General features: G+C 41.3%; 2 protein-coding genes across 2 annotated transcripts; both read right to left on the reverse strand.

The window, feature by feature from the left end:
• Window positions 1–598: 598 nt before the first annotated feature.
• On the reverse strand, window positions 599–3,780 carry LOC138595668 (retinol dehydrogenase 11). Its single transcript, XM_069667014.1, has 7 exons — window positions 3,767–3,780; window positions 3,200–3,315; window positions 2,703–2,858; window positions 2,515–2,619; window positions 1,996–2,205; window positions 1,229–1,421; window positions 599–905 (listed from the first exon to the last, which is right to left on the reverse strand). Exons 1-7 carry the CDS (start codon window positions 3,778–3,780, stop codon window positions 803–805), a joined length of 897 nt encoding a protein of 298 aa, XP_069523115.1. The 3' UTR covers window positions 599–802.
• Window positions 3,781–6,146: 2,366 nt separating this feature from the next.
• tnfrsf11a (tumor necrosis factor receptor superfamily, member 11a, NFKB activator) lies at window positions 6,147–22,942 on the reverse strand. The gene is made up of 10 exons (XM_069667015.1): window positions 22,660–22,942; window positions 17,110–17,188; window positions 16,629–16,754; window positions 15,453–15,599; window positions 15,276–15,366; window positions 14,850–14,926; window positions 14,506–14,613; window positions 13,595–13,644; window positions 12,548–13,460; window positions 6,147–7,692 (listed from the first exon to the last, which is right to left on the reverse strand). The coding sequence occupies exons 1-10, from the start codon at window positions 22,732–22,734 to the stop codon at window positions 7,409–7,411; spliced, it is 1,950 nt and encodes a 649-aa protein (XP_069523116.1). The 5' UTR covers window positions 22,735–22,942; the 3' UTR covers window positions 6,147–7,408.
• Between the last annotated feature and the right edge of the window lie 1,560 nt (window positions 22,943–24,502).

Raw genomic sequence — 24,502 nt, forward strand, 5'->3', positions numbered from 1 at the left:
GTCATCACAATATCACCGGCTGGACCAATCAGGAGCGAGCTGACGCATAATTGATTCACAAGTTCACGCGCTTGGGGAACAGGCGGCTCTCGCTGCCTCCTGCTGTCTGAGTGAAGCCAAGAGAAGGGTAGGAAATCTAAGAACACTTGTATTCTTCCAAAACAAGTTAATTTTTTTCACCACCACAAAAGTACGTAACAAAACTGAGCCTCAGGTGAATCAAAATATAACAAAAGTCACAGTAAATAAACGCGTAAAGTAGGCCTACTATTTCTAACTACCTCCCATAAGAACAGGTCTGATAGCTTACTAGAATTTGTAGAAATGGTTGTTTGCTCTTCACTTAAATCACCATTTTTATCATGATGATATTGCACCAGTGCTTCATGGCCACTTGAGGTCCTCCCAAGTCAAATTAAACCAGACTTCCAACATCAAAATTAACTGTACCTTTAAAAAAAACAACCGTATCTTAGAAGATATATAATAACGATATTAAGACACAAGAACAATCAGTATTTTGTAATATTAGTGATGTTTTTATTAGCAACAGCAATGCTAATTTCTTCCTCCAACCTATCATCATATCAGCCTTCATGACACTCCATTACACCTTTAACAATAAAACTTAACTACATGAGTAAATTAGGTTTGTATTTCTATCCTACATACACAGTTTTTGTCCATCACATGCATCGCACTTTCATCCTTTACCAAACCTAGTATCACAATTATAAATGAGGATATCACTGCCTGTGCTAACAAATATTGCTTTACAGTGTGTTGGAAAGAATATTCAAGTCTATCTCCAGCGGATCCCCAGCAGGTGGCAGCTCACAGCCCACAGCTTTAAGGCAGTACCGTCGTCCTGACCCGCCCTGCAGCTATCCGCACGTGCACAGTCCCTGAAAGGAAAAGAAAGGAAATACAGTGTAGTTAATCTTTTGAAAATGCAACACACAACAATTTAGAATCTTTTCAAACAGTCTTACAAGTTAATCCATCTGTGTTGTGATTGTTACAGAATTAAGGTAGGAAATTAATTATGAAAATGGCCTCTAGGTTAGTTAACCACAGTTTGCTCTATCAAAGAAACAACGACATCTGGTTGTGTACAAGTGTGGTGCGGTAATGCTACCTGACGTCTGCTTTTACTTCTAGCAATTTGCCAAATTTGAATTGAATGATCTTGTATATTGCTGCTACTTCAACAACACTTTGAACTGACTTGTAGTATCCTCCAGTTAGGAGCAGGTTCTCCGGAGTGACGGTGCAGTAGACGCTGGTGCTGGCTCCCTCTGCTGGGGTCTTGATTAGAAAATTTAAGGTCTTGACTATAACCCCCAGAGGGCGCCTGAAGTGCCTTGTTATCTCAGTGTCTACCATGCCCGGATCCACAGCGTAGGCCGTCACACCTAGAACTGAGGGGCAAAGGGAGGAATTAAAGTACAGGACTTAATCTTAAGTGAGCTGATGTGATGTCAACTCTCTTGCCATCCTTTTTTTTAACTATATGTTGAGATAGAAAGGTTGTTTTTCCTTAATCTGATCTGTAAGAAAACCCTTGATTGAAACCCATAACTCGTCAAATACTGATTATATTACGTAGGAAGGTGAACAAATACATTATTATCGGAATGTAACAAAGTGTTACATGGTAATACTATCCATGCATAGTTTGTTACAAATATCACAACCTAAAAAATATTTGTTGTAATTTTAGATTAAAAGTAAGAATAGCAGAGTTATTGTTGTGATTGTTCTAACAATCCCTGTTTTTTTAAAAGAGAACTGTGATTTCTGCAAACATGTTCCTCCTTGCTCTGTTCCTAGCCCGGAGCGGTTGTGGTTGAGACATGAGACTCTCACATTGGCAAGAATAGCAGATCGATTTTTCACACACTTTCAGGGAAACAGACAAAAAGGGAACAGAGAGACCGTGAAGACAAAACTACAGTAAGCGATGTTGCAATCTTGTACAAACACACACCCTACCTTCAGTCCTTTTGGCCAGCTCTCTGGTGAACAGGATGTTGGCCAGCTTGCTCTGCGCGTACGCCCTGACAGGGTGGTAGTTCTTCTCCCCCTTCAGGTCATCAAAGTGGATCTTTCCCATGTTGTGAGCGGCTGATGTTAAGTTGATAACTCGGGATGGGGCGGAGTGCTTCAGCAAGTCCAGTAAGAGAAAGGTCAGGAAAAAATGTCCTGAAGACACATTGAATTAGAGACAAGAAGGATTAAACAAAGCAAAATGAAAATTCAGAACAGCAAACAACAAAATGAGCTGGTCTGTGGTTTATTTTATTGCTTCATGTTCATTTCTCGAATGAGAAGAAGCCAGGGCCACAAAAATATAAGCTCTTTCATCATTAAAAGGCCTCCAGAATTCCTTTACACGCCCCCACCATAAACAGGCGTTATGGCTGATGGTCTGGTTTGCTCATGTAAATCAAATAGAGGCACCAGTCTTATTTTCATATTAGGCTAAAAACTCCTTTAGCTTGAATCTCGTACCCAAGTGATTGACACCAAACTGCATCTCATATCCATCCACCGTCAGGCCGTACGGGCAGATAGCCACGCCTGCGTTGTTGATCAGGAAGTGAAGAAACTTCTCAGCTGGTAAAACAACATACAATTAACCTGAATTACAATCCTTACAAAACGTAGCGTTGTTGTGCGTATGTCTATGTGTCACTCACTGTTGTAGACATTCTCGGCAAACTGGCAGATCGATTTGGTGTCAGCCAGATCCAGTTGCCTGGCGACTACTTTGGCTCCCTTCACCTCCCTCATGATGTCACGAGCAGCTTGCTCTCCTTTTGCCATGTCTCTGCACGCCAGAATCACCCGTACACCTGCAGAGATTTGTACATCTAAATGGTGACTCAGTGTTTGCATGTTGAAATTTGAAGTGGTGTTGAAATTACTTCAGATATTTATCTCACTGTCTCTTTAAATAAGGCAGTAAGTAGCTGTAACACTGTTTTCTGTTCTGGTCTCAAATGCTTGCAGCTGTATTTGATTGAAACCAGTGTTGGTTCATACACTCATAAAGACTTATTATATTAGTTATTCTTGCTCAAGCTTCTTAAGCTTAAAACATTTCCCACACTGAGTCACACAGCAGAAAAGGGAATTGAAAGAGCCTATAAATTGTTATTTGTCTGTCTTTTAATGTGCATCTCTGTTTGCTTGCCTCTCCCCGCCAGGTCCTTAGCGGTCTCCTTGCCTATTCCGACATTGGCCCCCGTTACGATAGCTGTCTTCCCATCTAGACGCGCTTCTGAGGACCACTTTGGGGCAATCAGAGACCTGCGATACGAGGTGTGAAGGTATAAACAATAACAGAAACAATAAGAATGATCACGACATCAAACAGGGAGATGAAATTAGCTGCCGTCTGTCAACAACCTGAAAAAGAACAAAGGTTTTTGTTTATGTGACGTTTGTTTAAACTTACTGTACCTAAATTACAAGGTGGGTGAGGTTTACCATAAAAAGAACAGTTCCTGAATCCACCAACATTACATAAAATAAAGTTGAAAGTCCCAGACTTTGAAGACTCCATGTGACATTTAAGTGCTGACGTTAAGCATCTCCACCCATGTTTTTCCCAAATCGGAGAAATCAAAAGTCATTTATAAAAAGCCATTTTATATGAATATTAGTAGCAGTAAACTTAAAACACTTCTTATTTGATTTGTATCCTCTCTTTCTTTTTCCACTGGTGATAATATCCCACAAAAACATACAAGTGTCTTACCTTATTGCTTGCATTTCTGTATCCTGTGACTCAAAATTGCAATATCCCTGCTCTTCTCTCAAGACTCAGGTTCAGAAATGTGAATGAGAGGCAGAGAGATGGGACTTTATTTGTAAATTCATATGGGGAAGTCATAGTTGGATACAAATCCCCTTTTGTTTGAGAATTACTGTGACGGATCAATTAGACAGAATGTCGAAACGAAGCCCTTCATAGGGAGCAATCACATGGGCAGTCCTGCTGTACTTCAGTAGGCTTCAGGAACGGAGAACAATTCGTCTATTTATATAAAATCAACCTGACTTTTGCCAGAGATGGGTCAATGTTACAGAGCAGATTATGACGTTATGTATCATTTGTTTTTCCACACTCTAATGCTAATCCAGGTGACAGTGAAGTCTGTCACATGGAAATGATTCAGATCCACCTCCATAAACACATGCAAATAAACATCATCCTCTTACATTGATACATCCTTTAAGCAGCATTTTAATGATGTATCCTTGTCTAGCGTATCTGAATGAAATTACTTACCACACTTTTTGGAAATTAAAATCAGGCAATGCATTTGCAATCTACTCAAATGTCCTGCAGGCACAATCATTATTAGTTAAGTAACAAGAAACCGCATCTGCTGAATGACAAATGACCATTCGGGCGAAACGTACTACTCCCAGTGTGAAAAAAAGAGTCACTGCAGGTGAAACTGAAAACCAGGATCTGCAGGTGAGCCGACTGTAATTTCAGCATTTCACCACTGTGGATTTTCTGGTGCTTTCCACAGGAAGGTCTAAGTTATCGCCCAATTGTATTAAAGCCTGGTGATTTCTTATTGGGGTGATACTGGACACTTAAGCTGAAGCGTTATTCAAGTGAGTGGGTTTCCCCCCCATCTTCTTTAGGGCTCTCTAGTCCTTGTATTTTGATTTGAAAATTGTATATGTAGTTGTTAATCTGCCGCCAACGGGTACCTATTAGAATGTATTGATTTTCAAGGTACAAGGTTAATTAATTTATCATCTTATAACACAAAGTTGAATAATGAAATGCTAGATGTGGTGTCTTTATGCAGTTAACAAAATGACAACATGACAATGAAATATAACAATAAACTTTATTTGCAAAGCACTTTCTGAACAAGGTGTTTCACAGAAAACAAACCAAAAAGCAGCAGATATAGTCCAGAGGCCTCCCCACCATCAGACTCACCTTCACGCAAGGCATTGAGTAAACCTAATGCCTGTTTACATTCATGCATCTCTTCCTCTTATCCATGTTGAATTGGAGTTTATGACTTGATGAGCAACTTGATGACAAACACAGTAGTAGAAAAAAAGGAGTTGCCATAGCAACATACAATGTATCAATCTAGAGGTGCGAAATGAATAGCCCGAAAATGACGGCGTTCTATTTTTGGGTAAATTTGACCCGCTGGCTGAATGGCCATTTTTAAAATCTGACTTTATGTTTTTTTAACAATAGGGGGGACCGAACACACTTTTAAGAAAAGTTAAAGATTGGGGGGCTTGAATATTCCCTGGAAGAAAGGTTTCATACAATCAAAAGACAGCTGTGGGTAAATTTTACCCGTTGGCAGTTCGTGTTAATCCTAGAACCGCTAGACCACACCCTATATCACACCCTACCACCCTATATCTAATCAATGTAATGCGTGCTTACATAAAATGCTTATGCCTCCCTTTTTAAGTCCCAGTTTTCATATTTACTTGAGATTTCTTTTCCTTAAGTAGTCCTAACATACAGCAACCACAAGAGGGCAGTCTGAAGCAGCTACCTAAATATTTCAGTGAACTGAGAGACTGTTTTCTCACACACTGAAGGCTGAGAAGAAAGAAAAAAACTGAAATCATTTACATCTACAGTCAGGTTCTGTGCTGGCCGTCCAGCCGAGTCTCATGTAAACCATGTGAGAGCTAGTCATAACTTCCTGTTTTCACAAACAACCATAAAATAGGCCGAGACGAGATGCACACTTAACACACATGCACACACACACACACGCGTACACACATATATAAACATACTCCTGCTGACCCAAACCAGGCCTAAATGAGTGCTGCCAGCTTCTCTCATGTGGTCTCTCTGTGACGCTAGCTGGTCTGACTGCTGGATTAGTTTCTCCTCACAGCTGCGCAACATCCCCAGGCCTGATGAAAGGCCGCCTGTCTGTCAACACGGGGACAAAGACAGAGAGGCCTCGCCACATGTGTAATTAGCATTGCCTCACAAAGATTATAGATCGTCTTGAGGAGATAAATGCCTCGTTCACTGTAATTTCTCGATCCCAGAATAGGAAAGTTGACAGAGAGAAACCACAGAATGCAGGATAGCAGCCATCGCTGACAGGGTTAGATGCAAAACAGATTTAATTCAAATCAAAATATTCTTTCAGTCATTCATTGCAACAGCTTTGATTGATATGTACATAATTACTGAATGGCTCCATACATGTGGTGAGGTCGTGATTAAACAGTCCCTTTTAACTCATATAGTGTGTGTTTGGCCCGCTGTAAAAGGCTCGACTTCACACATCCACACCTCGAATCAGATGAGAGGAAGCTCAAAGAAAACTCATTTTTTGTTCCAACAAAACCTCAAACATTTGAAATATTTACAACCATTGATCACTGAAATAATACATAAAAAATCTACTTTGTAAAATTAATTAAAACTTTATATAAACAGGCTGACATTGGACTTTTCTTCATTAAGGCTACATTAAAACACAATGAAAACAGAACAAACCAGAAATAAAATAGCTTATCAAATGCATAGCATTTTTTTAAAGACACACACTGCACTTGTGGTGCAATAGGAGAGAAATAAAAATCTAAAAACAGGATAAACAAGCATCAATCCAAAACCGGATGTGTCTCATTATTGTAAAATAGCTTTTGTTAAACCCTGCAAACCAGAAAGAAAGGGAAATTAACTTAGAGAAATGTTTTAAATTCAACACTATTTATTGGATGAATGTTCATCCTCCCCTGCCAGTTCTTAATGTCCCAAAAAGATTGAATTTTCTACCATAAAAATATTTACTTTCGTGGCAGAAATTTGTGAGAGCAAACACAATTATTTCCACATGGTGGATATTTTTGTTATGTTAGGAAAGTCTTCAAATCATCCAAATGTCAAATTTAGACCAGTTAAAAACAAGAACAGACATTAACCTGGGCTGTTTAATGAGGACAGACGGGGAACGTGAAATGAAGTAAGTGCTTTGGTACTACCCAGCTGTACCCAGACATTCTTCCGTTCTAAAATCTAGTTCCACATCCAATTCCCATCAAAATTCCCCATCATTGTCTGGAGTGGAGGGGGTTTCCATTTGAAAAAGCCTGCAGCTTTGTACTGGAAAAAGAAAAAAGGCACTTCAGGAAAGATTTTAGAGACTAGTGTGTAAAAAACTGATGGCTTCATATCCGTTAAAGATCGTCACCTGACTGTCCAGCCTCATTTGAATTAAAGCTTTTATCTTCTTGTTGTATGGAAAGCTGGTAGAGTGGACACATTGTGTTATCCCAATTTAATTTGGAGCTATAATATAAAAAAACAGAAATGATCAGAGGTCTTTTTTGCATTGTCATTGAACTGATAAATAAAGCTGTTGGTCTCTTTTCACTTTCCCAGATGCCGCTCCACCATCGCTTCCTGCACTGGAAGTGTCTCTTCTTGCAAGGTCCTCTGGGAATAAGAGTCCCCTTGTGACCTTAGGCTGCTTTGAAAAAACGGGGCCGTCACGTTGGCCTCCTCCTGGACGGGGCTTCCAAAAGCGTCGTCCTGCTCCACCCCGTCGCTGCCGAGAGACGTCTGGCTGACGTAGACGACGATGACTTCCCCGCTGAAGTTCATCACCTGACCGCTGGAGATGAAGGTGGTGTTGTGGTTTCCAGACACCTGACCTGGACATAAAAATGTTGTAAGGGAGAAAAAGAAGACATTGTGAGTAGTAGAAAACACATTAAGACGTAGGCAATAAGAAAACCTATTTAGGGAATATATTGCACATATTATTAGCGAGTGGGCTAGTGTGACAACATCCTTGGTTTTATGAGGAATGAATCAACACTTCCCACTCTTATTTTTTTAGAAAATGACAAATGCAATGACACCTTATTTGGAAGTGTGTAGAAATATGTATATATATATATGTATGGTTGTGTTATTTCTCTACACATTGGCACATAGAGCCGCCCCTCTTCATGATGCAAGCGAAGGAAGGGACTATATTTTGGCTAACCTCGGATGACAAATGGACAGTGGGTGTAATGACAATGCACAATGACCACGGCTACATAGACCGCCATATCATATCCTCTCTGCCCTTTAGTGTCCAGCGCTTTTTAGCGTGAGAAACTCAAGAACTCCAAAAACAAGGTATTTTTCTAAGAGTTTTGGGTTTTACAGACATGGCTGAAAAAATACAGCTCAACTTTTTCTATGTTTTTCAGGAACTCCAGTATTTGTTCATCCACCACATGATTCCTGCCTCCAAAACATTTGCACAAACTTGTACTGATCCCTGCATGCCATTAGATGAATTCCAGACAACCAGGTGAATTAGCGAATAAACAGTGGGTTTTTTATTCTGTCGTTCACCATCTTTCACCACATTAAGCCTCCGGTTCCTAATTTTATCCAGCCTCCCGTCTGACTCTCCAGGCGTCAGAACGAGCAGACCGACCCTCCCTGACTCACAGCTCATGCCTCATCTATTCACACATTCTGCACGCACACACACATAATCACAATAAATGTAAGCAAACAAGCTCGACCAGACGCTTCTCCTCCTACACACACACATAAACTAAAAAGCACACATAGCCCCTATAAAGTTGCAAAGACTGCAAACACAATCACACACACACAGACAGAGTGTGTCTCTGTGTTCCCCATGTGTGAGCCTTTCCCGGAATAGCAGTCTGAGGGGTCTAGCTTGAAAATATGTCAATTCACCGCAAGTTTGAAAACAAAGCTGTGTGGAATCTGCTTGGGTTCTATTGTTTATCCTTTCTTAATACCAAGCTGATTTTTCTGGATGCCCTACAATTGAAGCGGTACATTGTACTGACAGGGTTTTAAACCGAAGAATAAAGTTGAACTCTTATAGAACCCCGCTTCTTTTCAATCCAAAGGAAACCACAACTGTACACAATTCTCCTCCAAAATCGTTCTTATTTTACCTCGATGTCTGCCAGTTTGAATCCTGACTAGTCGACATGTAAATGCTTCATTACTTTCAGTTGTAGTGCCCTTGAACAAACTGTTCCAGAGAAGCTGCTGAGTGGCCAACAGATAAGCCTGATGTAAACTTGACAGCTTTCAATGTGGACTAGTTGAACAGGTGACCTTCCTGACCTTTAAATACCATGTGCGGGAAGCCTATTTAATCACCTGTCATTACTGCATGATGGGAAACGGTGTCCAATTCGGGCCAGCAAGCATGTAATTAAAGTACCCCGTCATCAGTGAGAGTCAAAAAAGTCTTCAAAAGTTCGAGTGTGTTTTTGTTGGGTGAGCAGGGTTCTTTAAGTATTACCCAAGCAGCGCACATCTTGCTTCAATTAAAGCAGTGGTCACTTTACGCAACCCTATGGAACTCTGGGTAAACAGGAGCTTTGTAGATGGCATACTTCACACTGACACACACACAAACGCAACACTGAAGGAGTGTGGTTCTGGTGGTTCACTCACTCTTCAAACACTCATATCTTATTCCTACTGCATGTGTGGTCCAACTATCAATACTGGCTTTAATAAAACATATTTCTTGGAAGCAATTACACAAACTTTTCCTTCTTCTTCCGAAACCAAACCTCTGTTTTTAGGTTGTGTTCAGCATATTCACCTAATAAAACCCCAGTTTAATCTTACCCCTGGCCTGCTCAGACTGCCCTGTGCTTTTATAACTAACCATAACCACTCATATTTGAGGCACAATACTTCAATCTGTTTCCCGGAGATTTTGCTTGATCTTTGGCAGTGTGTTAAAGTTTCTGTGAGAACAAAACAAGCTCAACCATGTGACAGTGAAAACTTTCCATTTAAACCAACAAAAATTTTATTCTGTTATTCTTGGTGGCCAGCACAACCTACTCTGTGGAAAGTAACACGGCGATGTAGTGAATCAAATTATGTATGGGGTTCGACCCTCCGACAATACAGTGTTGACTGCCTATACAAACAAAGAACACAGAGCCGACCTGGCACACGCAACTGTGGTCCCACAGTCTTTGTAATGAGCCTTTATCCCCACAGCTCACAACCACTGTGAATCCAGTTTTCATTGACATTGTTGAGTTGTAAAAATATCCAGTGTGTATCTACTGTGCATCCAGATCTATAGCATCTTTCTGTTACCCCAAAAGAGAGGTAAATATAGCTTGAATTGAATGGAAATCTGCAGACTGATGTATGGAGGCCCACTTCTGCCCAGAAAAAAAAAGAATGAGTCCAATATAAAAATAAAATAAAACTGTTATGGTAAAACAAAAATAACACTAAATCATAATAATGAGACTGACTTCCCACATTAAAATTATGCAGAATAAGTTAAACTTTTAGTGTTTGGAAAAAGAAAGTGTGAATGTCTTTTAATTATTATTTTTTAATTCATTCTAATTTTTACTTTTTTTTTTTGTCAAGCTCACTATACATTTATTAGTGCTGTCAGGCGATTAAAAAAATCAAATTAATTACAGTCTTTGTAATTAATAATTCTAGTAGGGATGGGCATTTCCAGTAATCTCAATATTCGAGTGATCTAATTACCTAATGAACGAGTAATCGAGTACTCGCTAATAAATTTTCACGTAAAAAAACACACGTCGGACACGGACCTCCCGGCCCGGAAATAGTAGGCTATATGCCTGTAAGAGAACATTACTATCAAACACTTTCGCATTAATGTAAATAGAAAGCCAACAATGGAAAGCAAGTGCAATTTCCAATGCATTTACTGAAGAACCTTAACGGGCCCTTCAATTAACATTGTTGTAACATTCGTTAGAGGACTGTATGGACTTTTGTTCTGTGTTGCTTAACACGTAACTCTAAATTAACTTAATTTACAGCAGTTTTAGCTGCAGTTTCCCATGAAAAATATAAGAAATAACATCACGCAACAATGAGCCGTGAATAATACGTTCAATTTAATGATGATGATAATAAAAATAGGCTTACTGAGCAAACTAACGCTTTCCTCATACATGTTTTTCACTCTCGTAGCAGCTGTCAGGCGTGACGGTGGCTTGAACTCCGGCTCAACAAACAGTATCAGCTAACGGAAGCCTTCTCCTTCCACAAAGCTTAATAGGAGGATATCTTCAGTCACCATTGTCGTTATTAGCAGGCTAATCTTCTCCGCTCTGGTCATCACATAGGCGTGTGCTAATAGGGCTAGTAAATGATGTGATGCGAGACTGCCTGTGTCTGTCTCCACTGGCTTCTCCTTGTGCTTTAAGCATGTGTGGTTGATCATCAAACTAGTATTTCTATGATAGACAATTTTAACACCACATATCTTTCACAGCACGTTCTCATCGTCTTTTTTGTCAAAGTACTTCCAGACATCACTTTTCCTGGTCTCGGCTGAAAAAGTGCATGTAAGCTAACTGAGTTAAACTACTTTAGCCGAAAACAACACATAGTGTAGCATTACTCGAATAATGACGTCAACTCGAGTACTCGAGTATTCGTCCCCATCTCTAGTTTCTAGATCTTTATATCTTACTTCCACACTTAAATTGTACTCTCTTCTTCATATTGTTAACTGTTAATTCACCAACTACTTCAATCTGATCACCTCTGCTCTCTGCACACAGCTGCTGGCCCCACCCCCCTCGTTTTGTTTACTGTCTTCATCAGCAGTCTGATTTATTAAATCACAGTTAGTTAAATATTTTCTCTCGCGATTCAGTTTTCAAAGCACGTGAGCTGCGTTTGCACAAGGTATGTTATTAATGACGTAGCGTCTCAAAACAATCAATCGTTATCAAATGACATCGGCACCTTTTACAAGCTTTAAAAAAGCGACAGATTTAGGTTTATTTTAAAAGGAAAAGACGGCTTGCTAAATCATTGAATTTACAGTGGGGACGTACAAGAGGACGTTTCTGTCTGTATGTTTCTCTACAGAGCGTGTGTGTTGAACAGGTATGCTAAATTTTCCACTTGTTGATCGATCTGAGATGGATAAAATAATAATCTAAAAGTAAGGTAACGTTTCATGTGCTTCCGTCATGTTTACAAAGCTGCCGTACACGTTAGAATGATTAGGGACGTATGAGATCAGGGGATATAATAGAGTGTGGTTAATCTGCGTTATTTTTTTTGACGTGTTATTTTTTTTTATTCATCATTTTGACAGCCCTAATATTTATTTATATGATTTATTTAATCATTAATGTTTCTATTGACTCTTATGTGTATGGAGCAATTTGTTAACTTGTTTTTATAAAAGTAGTATACAAGTATTTTTTTTACTTTAAGTTACAATAACATTACACCGAGTCCGATTACTAGAATAATTTTAAATAACTGACTTTCACATTATGCATACTAAGTGCTCATTATAAGATAGTAAGTTAAATGTACTATAAAGTGTATATAAAGTCAAAACTATGATCAAGTATGAGTATGAAGTAAGAATAATTATTAGGTAACTATTTTTTAATCTAATCTGTTTTTCTTTTTCTGGCAGAAAGAGGCTTCCATACAAATGAGTTCAAAATCTTGAGATGCTACATTTTCACCTACCTGAGGTAAGAGTTGGTTCAGCCAGCTGACTATGGAGGCTCTCAGGTGAACAATCCAGCCCTGACTCCACAGAAAAGAGCTTGTTCCCCCTGCTGTCCCCCAAGGAAAGCCCCTGGCTCGAGGCTTCTGGGGGCTTGTCCAGGTACAGATCTCCTACAGACGAGGAGGTCATCAAGGGGCTGACAGAGGTCATCGCGGAGGTCGTACTGTTCTCTGTTGAGGTGGAATCTGTGCTTGTCAGTCTGTAAAATTCCTCCTGTTTTAACAGGGACATGTCAGTCAGGTGAGGTTTGAACTCTGGTCTCACCTGAGCCTGAGTCAACGGCAGGCAGAGTTCAGGAAGTGGACTGGATGGAGAGATTACAGAGGAGGTGTGGACGAGAGGAGGAGAAAGAGAGACGAGAGATGCTACACCTGTGTCACTCTTGGATGAAACCATCCTTTTTCCGCCACTGTCTGCAATCTCCTCTTTCCGACTCTCATCTTCGTCCCTTTCTCCATCCAGCCCTCCACATGAGCAGGTCCCAGGAATCCCCGAGCTCACAGCCTGGCTACAGTCCTCGTTCTCCCCTACTTCCAATGGCTCACGGATGGGAACGACACACACACAAGAGCCTGCCAAAAGAGGAGACACACTCACAACCTCCTCTTCTTCTGACACCTCCTCAGGTTCTCCAGACCCCTCACTGTGGTCCTTCATCACCGTCTTTCCTTTGCCTTCTTCCTCTGTGGGGGGCAGAGAGACCTTGACTTCAGGAACAGTGGTGGGGAAGTTGCACAGGGGCCCATCAGTGGGGCTTTGGGGTGCTTGGCAGATGAGCTTGGTCATTTCACATGGGTTGCATTTGGGTCCTCCAGGGCCTCCTCCGATTCCTCCTCCTGCTCCGCTGTGGTAAAGAGGGGCCAAGGTCTCCTGGAACAACAAAAACAATGAAGAAAGGGATGTAAAGACTACATAGGCCTTATAGTCTATTTCCCCAAATCTGTCATATATTTCATGAAAAACTAAAAAGTAGGTTTCCCCTTTTAACTGATATCCCACTTTACCTGTTGTATCCTCGTCCTCTTCAGATTCTGGACACAGGATCGCAGATTCACTAGACAAATAAAAACATATTGTAAATTAAAGATATAATCTCAAAGATTTTCATTTAAATAAATGTCTGTTAAGTCACTATCTATCGCTGAATGAGGTAACACAATGGTGACTGAGCCTATGGCCCACTGATGAAAGCCTTTGTATTTGCAGTATTATGGACTGGGTGTCTGTGGTGACTTTCTAGGAAAAAATCACAAGCGGCGCCCAGTTAGTGACACGTTTTCCATCACCCAGCAGTGGTTGGTCTGCCAGAGAGGGTAGGAGGAGCTAAGCGGCTGCTTTTCTGGTCTCTGCAAGTGTTGCGAGTAAACAGTAATCTACTATGGCTGAACAAACAAAGAAAAGGTCGATGACTACAGATACAACTTCAACAATAAGTGAAAATCCAAAGAAAAAGAAACAAATTCGACGTTCAGATGAAGGCAAACAGTCTAAAAAGGAAAGCGACCGTCAGCGAGGTAAATCAAGAGAGCCAACCGTGGACGTCACACATGCAACACTGTCTGGATATCTGGAAAGTGTGCTCCCGCAATTACCGTTAATCACTATAGGTGCTGCCAAAGAGAACGAAACTGAGATCTTCGAGATTACAACTTTAATACGGAAGAAAATGCTGGCGCACAAATTCCTAATGATTCCTGGTCCAGCAAAGAGGCAACTCTATAAAGTCAATGAAGTCAAATCTGAAGATTTAGTTTTTATGTACTGTGTAATGTGCACCACTGTATGCAAATGTAAGTGTTTTGAGCCAATAAATGAAATGTAGGAAAGCTTGAAATAAGTCATAAACACATGTAAAGAATAATAATGAAACATTCAGATACAGGAGAACTTATAGATTAACATGACTGTAACTTACCAGAGAGTAACTTCAGTTTGTCCTTGTAGCAGAAGAGGAGCAGGATGAGGAGACACAGAACTGTGATGACTGACAGCACCGATACTATAACCCAGGAGAGAGCTGCTGCTTCAAAAGAGTAGAGTTCAGAGCTTGCTTTTGAACTCATACATCTACTGTCAACCAGAAATGTCTTCCATAGATACATTAAACTAGACAGTTTATCTCATCTCCTTTCCTACATTTACATTATCATTACAAGTAGCTGGAGGATATTTGCTATAGGTAAGTGCATCTTTATTTTGAGTATTGCATTCAGTTGGCTTTGAATGGTGACAATCTGCAGTGAAGTGTCCATGTCTTACCAGAGATATGTGGTCCACACACTGCATCAGCCTGAGCACTGCCTGGCTGTATTTCACGCCTGCCCTGAGCCTTACAACTAGAAGAGACGATCAAATCACAAAAACAAAAATGATGAGAAATACTTGCACAACTCAACGTGTTTTTGTCTTAAGTTGAACCTGCCAGCCTACTCAGGCTGATCGGTAAATGATGAAAGACCGAAAGAAGGACAGATGGAGAGAAAAACAACATTTTTGTCTGCCTTTCCAACGTCAGTGGAAGCTGGTGTCTGCTCCAGGGTTCCAGAGGAAGTGGTGTGAGTATTACTCATAACAGCTGGCTGGTGGTGAGGCAGAGGACAGCTTCTAAACTACATTTCCCCTTCACAACATTAGAAGATTCCCGGCAAAAACTGCATACATGTGGGTGAATTTCTTAACACTTACATGGTCCATGGTTTGCACTGCTCACCGCTGTTCCCAGCAGTGAAGAAGCCTCCTTTGCATTTCACACAGATCTTCCTCCCAAGAGTAGACTCTGGAATGAACAACATACGTGTTGTATATCTCTGTAATACATTGTTTTATATACATGAGGTGTGTTTTTATGTAGGTGTGTCTCACCAGGGTCCACCTCCAGTCCAAATCCAGGGGCGCAGGTGGGGATCTTCTCACAGTACTCACAGTTGATGGGAAAGCATTGGCGGCCGGGGGAGCATCGACACGGCTCCTGTGCTACAAAGTTCTCCGGCCTCGTCATGAAACCCTTACCTGAAGGTCAAAGAGGCAGACGTTTGGTGCGGAGGTACGTCTGAATCATGTGTGTGGCAACAGGCTGAGATTGTATCTGTGTTGCTGCTTGTGTAGAGTCTGGAAGTGGCGTTGTTCCAAAGAATTACAGATCATTTTGATAATGACCCAAATTGATGCAATTTCATTTTCACATTTTCAGCCAATGAGACAGTTTCCTGGAGAATACTTTATTTATGGTTCAATTCATCATCATTAAACACAGTTTATGAGGGTCAGAGCTTTTTCAAACACTATAAGCTACTTTGGCAAACCCTTAACTTTAACCTTTGTTGGCAGTAATTCAGAGATGTCTCTAACCTTGTGGTAATCTTTGAGACAGAATGTAATGTTGTCGATTTTTGTTCTCCAGTGTAAGTAAACTGGGGCAAACAAAAATTACTACTTATGTAATTATAATCTCAAATTATAGCTCCTGTGAGGAGTTTATAGCTGACTATGAAACTGACTGAAATTAACACTGATGCCTCTGTATGACCTACACCAGCAAACAAGACCATCAGAAACAAGATCGATTATATCTTTACAATTATTTTTAATGCCTGTAACCGCTGCAGGGGGGAAGGTGCCAGAAGAGGCCATTAACTTTGCGCTGCCAAATCAGCAATCAAGATCCACAGCGATTGATACATTTAAATGTAATAAGAAACCAGGATGAGATTTTTTGTTAAAAAAAACGCTTCCAACGCATATACAGGACAAGATCAGCAAAAGATAAGAGGTACTACTTTGTCCACAGGTGGCGCCAAAATCAACACAAACCGAAAGTTCCTCATAGGAGCTTTAAATCTCCTGTGTTTGTTGTTAAAAACCACCACTTAAGCATGTACAGGACAAAATTACCAAAGAGATACGAGGTACGGCTTTGTTCACAGGGGGTGCTAAAATCAACGCAAACTGAAAGTTCCTCACAGGAGCTTTAAAGACTTGTATTGTGAAGGCGAAAGTAACAAAATCTTTAAATTATTTTTTGAGGCCGCAGGTACTGACCTAGGTCGCATATCTTCTGCGGCACACAGTTCATCTCCTCGGTCCAGCCAGGCTGGTATTCGCCAGGATTGCATCTCCGGCATTTAGTCTCCTGGGAGTCAGTGCAGTCAGAATACACGCTGTGGCCTAATGAAAAAAAGGGAGAGATGTAAAAAGACAGATGGATTTAACAACCTGTATATACGCACAGTTACCACTTAGAACAGGGAGAAGCAGAAGGAAATTAATAATACTAAGGCTGTTTCCCTTTTTTTAAAGAAGTGCGTACTTCTAGTGGGTCAAACGTCATCGTGAATGTGTTTTGAGCTTTTATTAACCTTAAGTTACATTTTTAAACATCCTTCCTCTTTTCATGAAGGATCTTTGTGAATGGAAATCTATTTTTACTTTATGATGCTTCTATTGAGTAAACAAGACACGCACAGAACTTCCTTGTTGTATACTTCAATCCGTGTGTGTGTGTGTGTGTGTGTGTTATTACCTGGTTTACACTTATTGCAGCATCTGGAGCCTTTTAAGTATTGTGTTTCATCACACTTGACAGATTTGGCGACCACATTCTAAAAAAATATCAAGAAAAAAAGTTTTTCTGTTATTGTTTTTTAAATTAAGCTTTCTATGTGACAGGAAGCAAATAATTACTCTTGAATAGTCTGTTATCCTATGACAGCATATATTATGAGAAAATATGCCGCCCCCCCCCAAAAAAATTCACGACCTTCTTGATTACAAACACTCATCTTCCATCAATGCTATGTTAATTTTCCCCAATAATCCCCACACTTTTCCCCACACATCTGTCAAATCCACTCGTGATACTTTGACATGTTGGTGAGTAACGTCAGGAAGAGAATGGATAACATTTCCAAGACGTGCCGAGGAATACTTTCCACATTCTCAGGAGCACCTGACCACAGCACTGTACGCCCTCCAAACCAGCAAACCAAACCCTAATAGTTCCCAGTTACATAAGGAGAACCAAATGGAACTAAATGCAATCAACTCCATTTGTCTTGGAAGTAATCAAACACTTGGCTGAAGATAATCTCCCCATCCCCACTAATGAGATGTTACAGTGATATCACCATGATATAGCAGGATGTGCTTCGGCTTTTTAGCCGTCAGGTTGCTGATCTCAACCAACCTTTAAGCTGTTATATAATCTATTTCTCCCCTCACCCTCACCTTTAATTAAAGGAGCAATTCGCCCCTGGAAAAGCCTCTGTCAGTCAAAGCTGTTGTTTTCTGTAATCGATAGAAGAAATAATATTTTAAATTGGCGCCATAGCTGTGGAGAAAGTTGTACAAACAGCTCATGGTTTCGCCCATTCTACATTCCTACAACACCCAACGTGCATTGCGCCCCTCCCTCTGAAAGGAACAGCCCAGCAAGAGACGCAGGAGTGAAATACTACAGTTTCGCTGCAGGCAACGGCTCAGAGATCGGTACAGAATCCGAAATATGTCGAGAATATACCCGTGGATCGATCGTCTAAAAAATCTTCAGGTCTGCAGTTGACATTTCAAACCTGACGATTTTGAACAAAACATGACATCGGAGGCGGGCGTCCTAGATTGAGGAAGTTTAGTTTAGCAAGCTCAATGGCCTCCACTACATTTTACATAGTCTGGCGGAGGTTTTCCAGGTCCCATTGGAGAAGCTGATAGCGTCCTCCAAAGGCACAGACCATAATGGCATTAGCTCCCCATAATAGCATGATAGGACTGAGGTTGAAAATCACCGAACTGGCCCTTTAAAGCATGTAGAAGAAGTAAATCATCATCATAAATGGTAAGATTAGAAAAAAAATGATTGCCTCAGTTTTCAGTTCTAACGTGCCAAATTGCTAATTCTCCTCAAGAGCGTAAGCTTTAGCATTAGCATAGATTAGCTCTTGTTGCAAGGAAGATAGAGGTGACCAGTGAAGCATCCGTACCCCAAGTAGTGCCTTTTAAAAGAAATATACCACCATGATATTGATGGGAAAACGCTGATTGCTCACATTTTGCTAGATTCGACTAACACTACACTGCCTGCTAGCACCACTGCTGTTTGTTGTTATTATCACATGATATTGAACCTGTTGCTTTTTTAGGCTAATTACTTATGGTATTGGATCGGTGCATTAACTGGCATAAACTGCTGTTGATACCTGATGCATTTATTAGTATCAGTGTTGGTACAACTCTAGTAAAAAAGCCTACAAAGTATGCCATGCAAGCTCTATCTCTCTCTCTCTCTCACACACACACACACACACACGTATGTACACACCCTGTAGCCACCCCAAATAAAGGGCTGGTGAACTCCTCGCCACATTGCTGAATTAGAGAATCTGGCTGTTATGACTGAATCTCTGCCAAAGCCACCGTGTCTATAAATAAAGGTAGAAAAATATATAGGTCTGACTGCACTCTGACCTCGGACCAACGTCCTTCTTTGTCTTATTCAGCCCTTCTGAAAAGCTCCCATGAAATTACACACAAGTCCAGTCATACTGTAATTTGTAAAGTAAAGAGATACATGAGCGCAGTTTCAGGAAATTTGACAAATACATGTTTCTGCTAACGTCATTAAACTTTATTACGATCTTTTTTTTTGGCACATACATCAGTCTGACTGTAACGCACAACAGCCTCATAATGATATAAGTTATATTACTCAGCTGTTCATGCTCTCACCTCTACAAGGACTGGGCTTCCAAAATGAATACAGCTGTTAGCATAAAAACTGTTTGAACATCCTGGAATTAAATGTTATTTTTGATCATATTCATGCATTAAATTGTTTAATTATTAATGTCTCCCTTGCCAGTAAATTCAGAGCATTGCTTGTGTAGAGATGGCAACAGTGCTAAAATAAGAACGCTCTTATTTTGAAAATAACCAGGTAAGTGGTATTAGTTTATATTAAACAGCAATGCTAATCTGGAGGAACAACTGAATTTTCTTCTTGCTTTATTGACAATTTAAGATACACAATATTTGTAGTTCCAACAGGAAAATCATTTAACCTTAATCAAAAACGTTTCTTTCTAAACCCTGCTCCCCCTCTTTCCTTTGTTTATTCTCTCCTTCTCTTTCTCACACCTCCTCTTTAAACTCTTAACTGTTAAGTCTCACTGCCTGTCCGGCCTCAGGCTACAACAGCGCAACTCCGCCAGGCGTTTAATTACCTCCACCCAGCCTCTCGCACATCAGCCTCGCTTTGTTTTATAACCAAACCGGAGGATAATGATGCTCTGACCGCAGCAGTAATGAGGAGCATGTGCTGCAGCAGAAGCGACAGAAAGGTTCCCATAGATAGATAGATAGATAGATAGATAGATGGATGGATGGATAGATAGCTTTAAAGTCATTGGTGGTCAATCCACACAACTGGGCCAGAGTGCAAAGGAAGCCAAAAGAATGCTGGGAATTGTATTTTTGTTACCGCCACATCTAAACATTTGGTCTCAGCTATGCGAGGCCGTACGTTTTTTCCTCACTAAATATATATGTAAGAGGAAAAGAGCTGATCCACCCTATATGATTATAGGTTGTCATAAAGGTCAGGATAGAACATCAAACCGCGAAGCTAACTTTATCTTCTGTATGGATTCAAACACACACTTATGTTGAATCCTGTGTGAATCCAACAGAGACTTTCCTTTAATCATCTCTACCTGGCTGTTTTGTTTATCTTTGAACATCCCTCATCAGTTGTGCGATCATATCAAACAGGAGTGTGACACAGAGTGCATTCCTTTAGCTGTCAAAGAACCAGGGAATTTGCATAACGGCCACAGCAGCCAGAGGCATGGAGCCAAGAGAAGCACAGTGTGACTTTTAGCCTCTTAGCCCTCCAGGGGTTTCAGATATTCATGATTAGGTGCTGTAAAATTGTGATGCAAAACAGTTGAATCTTTGTGCAATGTTTGCACCTTATTAAAGGCCATAAAAACAAATGCTTTGGAATGCCACATGCATGAATCAGATCGTGTTTTATGGTTTGGAAAGTCTCTTCTGATGCCTTAACAATATGAGCATCTAAAAGTGGGCCTATACTTCTCTGGTTTCATCTTAAAATCTGGTTGTTTTTCTGGGACAAATCCTCCGCTGCACATGATATGACAAAGAAGGGAGCAGGAAAATTAAACAAGGACAAGGATATTCAACAATCTGGGAGCAAAAAATGAGAAAATCGCACACTCAACTGGAAACTCAACCTCCCAGGGAAGAACAGACACAGCTAAAAGTTAGAAAACAAGCCCGGACACCAATTTAATCTGGGCTACTTGTACTTTATTGATCCAGACAGAGCTTAATCTGGGTGTGTTAGAGACACTTTAAATGCCTTATAACAATTTTCATTAATTTCCCTGTCTCTACAAAGAGCTCCATTGTCACACAAAGAACGCTGGATGCTTTATCCATCTTTTGAATGGCTTTGTTGTCTGCAGAGTTAAATCAAGTTTGGATCTGCATGCCCGAGGCATTGAAATGTTATTGCTCAACCCGAGGCAGACACAACATTGATAGCTGATGTGATGGATGGATGACTGTATGACTGCGCTACAGGAAGTAATAAAAAAGTAAAGTAAGGATTAAACTGAAGAGGTGTTGGAACATCAGATGTAGGCCCGACTGATGGATGGTTGAATGACACGTGTCAGTCACTAGAGAAGCTGGCCTATCACACGTACAGAAGCAGAGTGGGCAGGCATGTAAATGAAACCACCAAAGCTCAGTTTATTCATGATATATTGAGTTTTAAGTGTTCCACATCTTGAAGTAATCTTGTATTGCTCAATGTCGCACAGACAGTTGGAAATCAATTTGGAGCAGATTGCATGAAGCGGTTGAAAACCAGGAAAACGAAGGGGAATTCTTTGGGGAGACACTGTGAGTCAGTAATGGCAAGACCACGGTGAGAACCTACCAAAGCCAAAGGTTTGCAGTGTCACCTTAAAGCGCACATGAAATATATGCCTCTCCTTCCACCAGCTGACTTCTCCTCCAGGCATCTGTATTTGCACACTCATTTTTTACCACTACTCCAACAAGTATGACATGCATTTGACGGGCCGTGAAGAACATTTCTGAGCCATTAACTCTCTGGATCTCTGCATTGACATGATGCCCTCACTAAGCATGCTCTCTTGCAGCACAGAGCAGAGAGGGTAGATAGGGATGTCTGTTCCAGTCAAAGTCATACCCATGCTGGTTTACGGTAACACAGGCCAACAGGCAGTGATAGATGACTGGTGCCCAGCAGTCCCACCACTACAACCACATCTTATAAACTCCTCCACCTGGACAGAGTTAGCAGCATAGTCCAAACAACAACACGGACAAAAGAATGTCATAGCCATTCACTTTTTTTCCATCAGCTGAGACAATATTTAGTTTTTACAATGCCAATGATTTTAAAGGTTCTTTGGATGTAGCCAGAGGCACAAAACGTGCTGCTATGAAAGGTGTTTAAAAGTGAAACACAGGCCTAATACAATCACATTCTTCAAGGGGATAAAACCACTTTTAGTTGGAGTCTGGATCCGTGAAGATCTATTTTTTAGACCCTGCTCCTCTGGCGGAGCAAATGAGGTTCCTGATGAGCCATTTGGCCCGCGCCGGTCCCCTCTGGACCGGGAGAGAATGCTTGTTGGGGGGAGACGAGCATCCAGTTGCCAGCGGCGTGTTTGCGGTCAGAACATTGGAGGTGGACTCGACCCAAACAAAACTGTTTCCAGTCAGTGTCCGGGCGTAAAAAATTCAACCCCCCCCCTCCCTTTTTGTCCTTCTCTCTCTCTGACCAGCTCATACAAAATCATCTGATGCGGTGTCACATTCTCTGGTTTACTGTTACATATCTGCTTGTCCATTTAGTCAAGAAAAACAAAGCATCATGGTTCTCGATATTTTGCGGGGAAAAAACTTGACAGCCCCTAAAAAAGTAGACCCCCAGAGACAGAACATACACAGAACTAATCCTTAACTCTCTTATTTTCGGACTTTACAACCTTTTTAACACCAAAACGTGCGTGCTTACCTGTGCGTAAAAGCTGACCAGGACGCATGTTATCCACCCTCGGAGTATCCAACGTGTAGCACCGTTAAATCTCATCTCTGCTGCTTAATAATGACAACCTCTGCAGCAAAACTTTTCTTCTCTCAGCGCAGCAGAAGCCTCTTAACACCGAGATCCGACTCTAAATCACTTTCTTCTCGCGTGCGTAAAAGCTGCGGGTCCTCCACACCGTCTCACAGGGCATTCTTGTGCCTTCGTTCCCAGAGAGGCAGCTGCAGTTCCCACCTCTCTTCTCCTCCTCTCATCTTCCTTCTGCTTTCACCCACGCGTTGTGGAGGAAGCTGCATGCAACAGCTTGTAAAAACTGACGGAGGAAAGGAGGGAGGGAGGGAGGGAGGGAACTCCTCCACGTTGTCATGTGTGAAGAGAAAAGTTCATCCCCTTCTCTTCCCTCCTTGCTCTTTCCCTCCCTCCCTCTCTCTCTCTCTGAATCAATGTGTGTGTATGTGCCATTTAGAGTGTGTTCAGATATGACCTTGTGCACATTGGAAGCAAAGCATGTGGTCACTTTCTTAGATTTCCCTTCCTGCACTTGCCATTCATCACTTAAGTGAGTGGGCGGTTCCAGCATATTTAGCGAATCCTGGAAAAGTCATGACCATTTCTACAGTCTACCAGACTCATTTATTTAAAAGTATATTAAATGTCTCCAGGAAATTGCTGCTCTCTTCTCCCAGGGCAAGACAGCTTGGGTGTGTTTCCCTTCTGAATTTGCATGGCAGAGTCGCGCAGGCCAACCTTGGCAGGCCATGAGAGAGAAGGTTTGAGAGTGTGGAGAAAATGTTCTCTTCAAGGTGACAGTTATGCAAATATTAAATTGCATGCGTAGGCCATGCGTGGATCAAACGGGGGCTGATCAGCATGAGAAGGGAGGGAGAGGGGGAAGAGGAGGGGAAAAGAGAAGCAATCTTTATTCCAACTGGAAAGAGAGAGAAAAGAAAACATCAGTTTTTATGTGCAGCAATCCTCACATAGCCGACTGATATTCCAAATATTTTCATAAAAACAAGCACAAAAGTGTGCATAACCACACTCCTCTGCAGTTCCTAACATTCAGTGGAGATGAACAGATAGATTTTAATATTTGAAACTCCTAATGAGGTCAATGGGGGAGAAAAAGGAAGTGTAATGAGGGGTTTAAGCTTAGCCAGTGGAGGTAATGGGCCACGCTCTCCCCCTCTTCCCGTAAAAACATGCTGAGAGAAGCTGTTTTGCGGCGGGGCCTCTTTGCAGCTTGCACAGTAGCAATTAAGAGCCAGATTGGACCATTTTAGCAATCAGAAACCTCAGCTTGACTCTGAACGCAACCCAGATATTCGCACCAAAGTCCACCCCCTGAACTGGAAACATAAAGAGGCCTGTTAGGCCGCAATGTAGCTTGTTTTGATGTATAAAAATGTAGCTCCACAGCAGGCGGACACCATGCTGCTTTACAAGCGTCACACTCAAAGTGACCCGGGTTAGCCTGTTTAGCTCTGTAAGCATGTGGGTCGTGTTGCTTAGCATCACTTCAAACAAGCCAAAGTCCATGAAGCAGGCCTGCTCCAGACAGCTCATATGTACAAAAATGCACACACACGCCATAAGCTGCAGAATGGTTCCCATTAATGATAGACACATTCGTTCCATAGAGGAAGAAAGCAGCCGCAGCCTGGTTTGGGTGCCACGATTTTTGGAGGGAGCTTCAAGGGTTTCGGCAGAGTCTCTCTTTAAGTACGCAGGGCTGAAAACATGCACATGGGCCCCGCGTACACACAGAGCAGGGTGGAATAACAACATTAAGGCTCGGCCACCATGTTCCGGT

The sequence above is a fragment of the Semicossyphus pulcher genome, unplaced genomic scaffold (assembly GCF_022749685.1).
Source record: "Semicossyphus pulcher isolate SPU_LCO1_2020_fin unplaced genomic scaffold, fSemPul1.0.p SCAF_18, whole genome shotgun sequence".
In the NCBI taxonomy this organism is placed as follows: Eukaryota; Metazoa; Chordata; class Actinopteri; order Labriformes; family Labridae; genus Semicossyphus; species Semicossyphus pulcher.

Coding starts and splice junctions, on each gene's coding strand:
- LOC138595668 (XM_069667014.1), bottom strand. Junction 2,206..2,514: donor GTTTGGTGTCAATCACTTGG/GTACGAGATTCA, acceptor ATGTGTCTTCAG/GACATTTTTTCCTGACCTTT. Junction 1,422..1,995: donor GCTGGCCAAAAGGACTGAAG/GTAGGGTGTGTG, acceptor TTTGCCCCTCAG/TTCTAGGTGTGACGGCCTAC.
- tnfrsf11a (XM_069667015.1), bottom strand. CDS start 22,734: ATGAGATTTAACGGTGCTACACGTTGGATACTCCGAGGGTGGATAACA. Junction 15,367..15,452: donor TGGACTGGAGGTGGACCCTG/GTGAGACACACC, acceptor TGTTCATTCCAG/AGTCTACTCTTGGGAGGAAG. Junction 13,461..13,594: donor AGAGGACGAGGATACAACAG/GTAAAGTGGGAT, acceptor TTGTTGTTCCAG/GAGACCTTGGCCCCTCTTTA.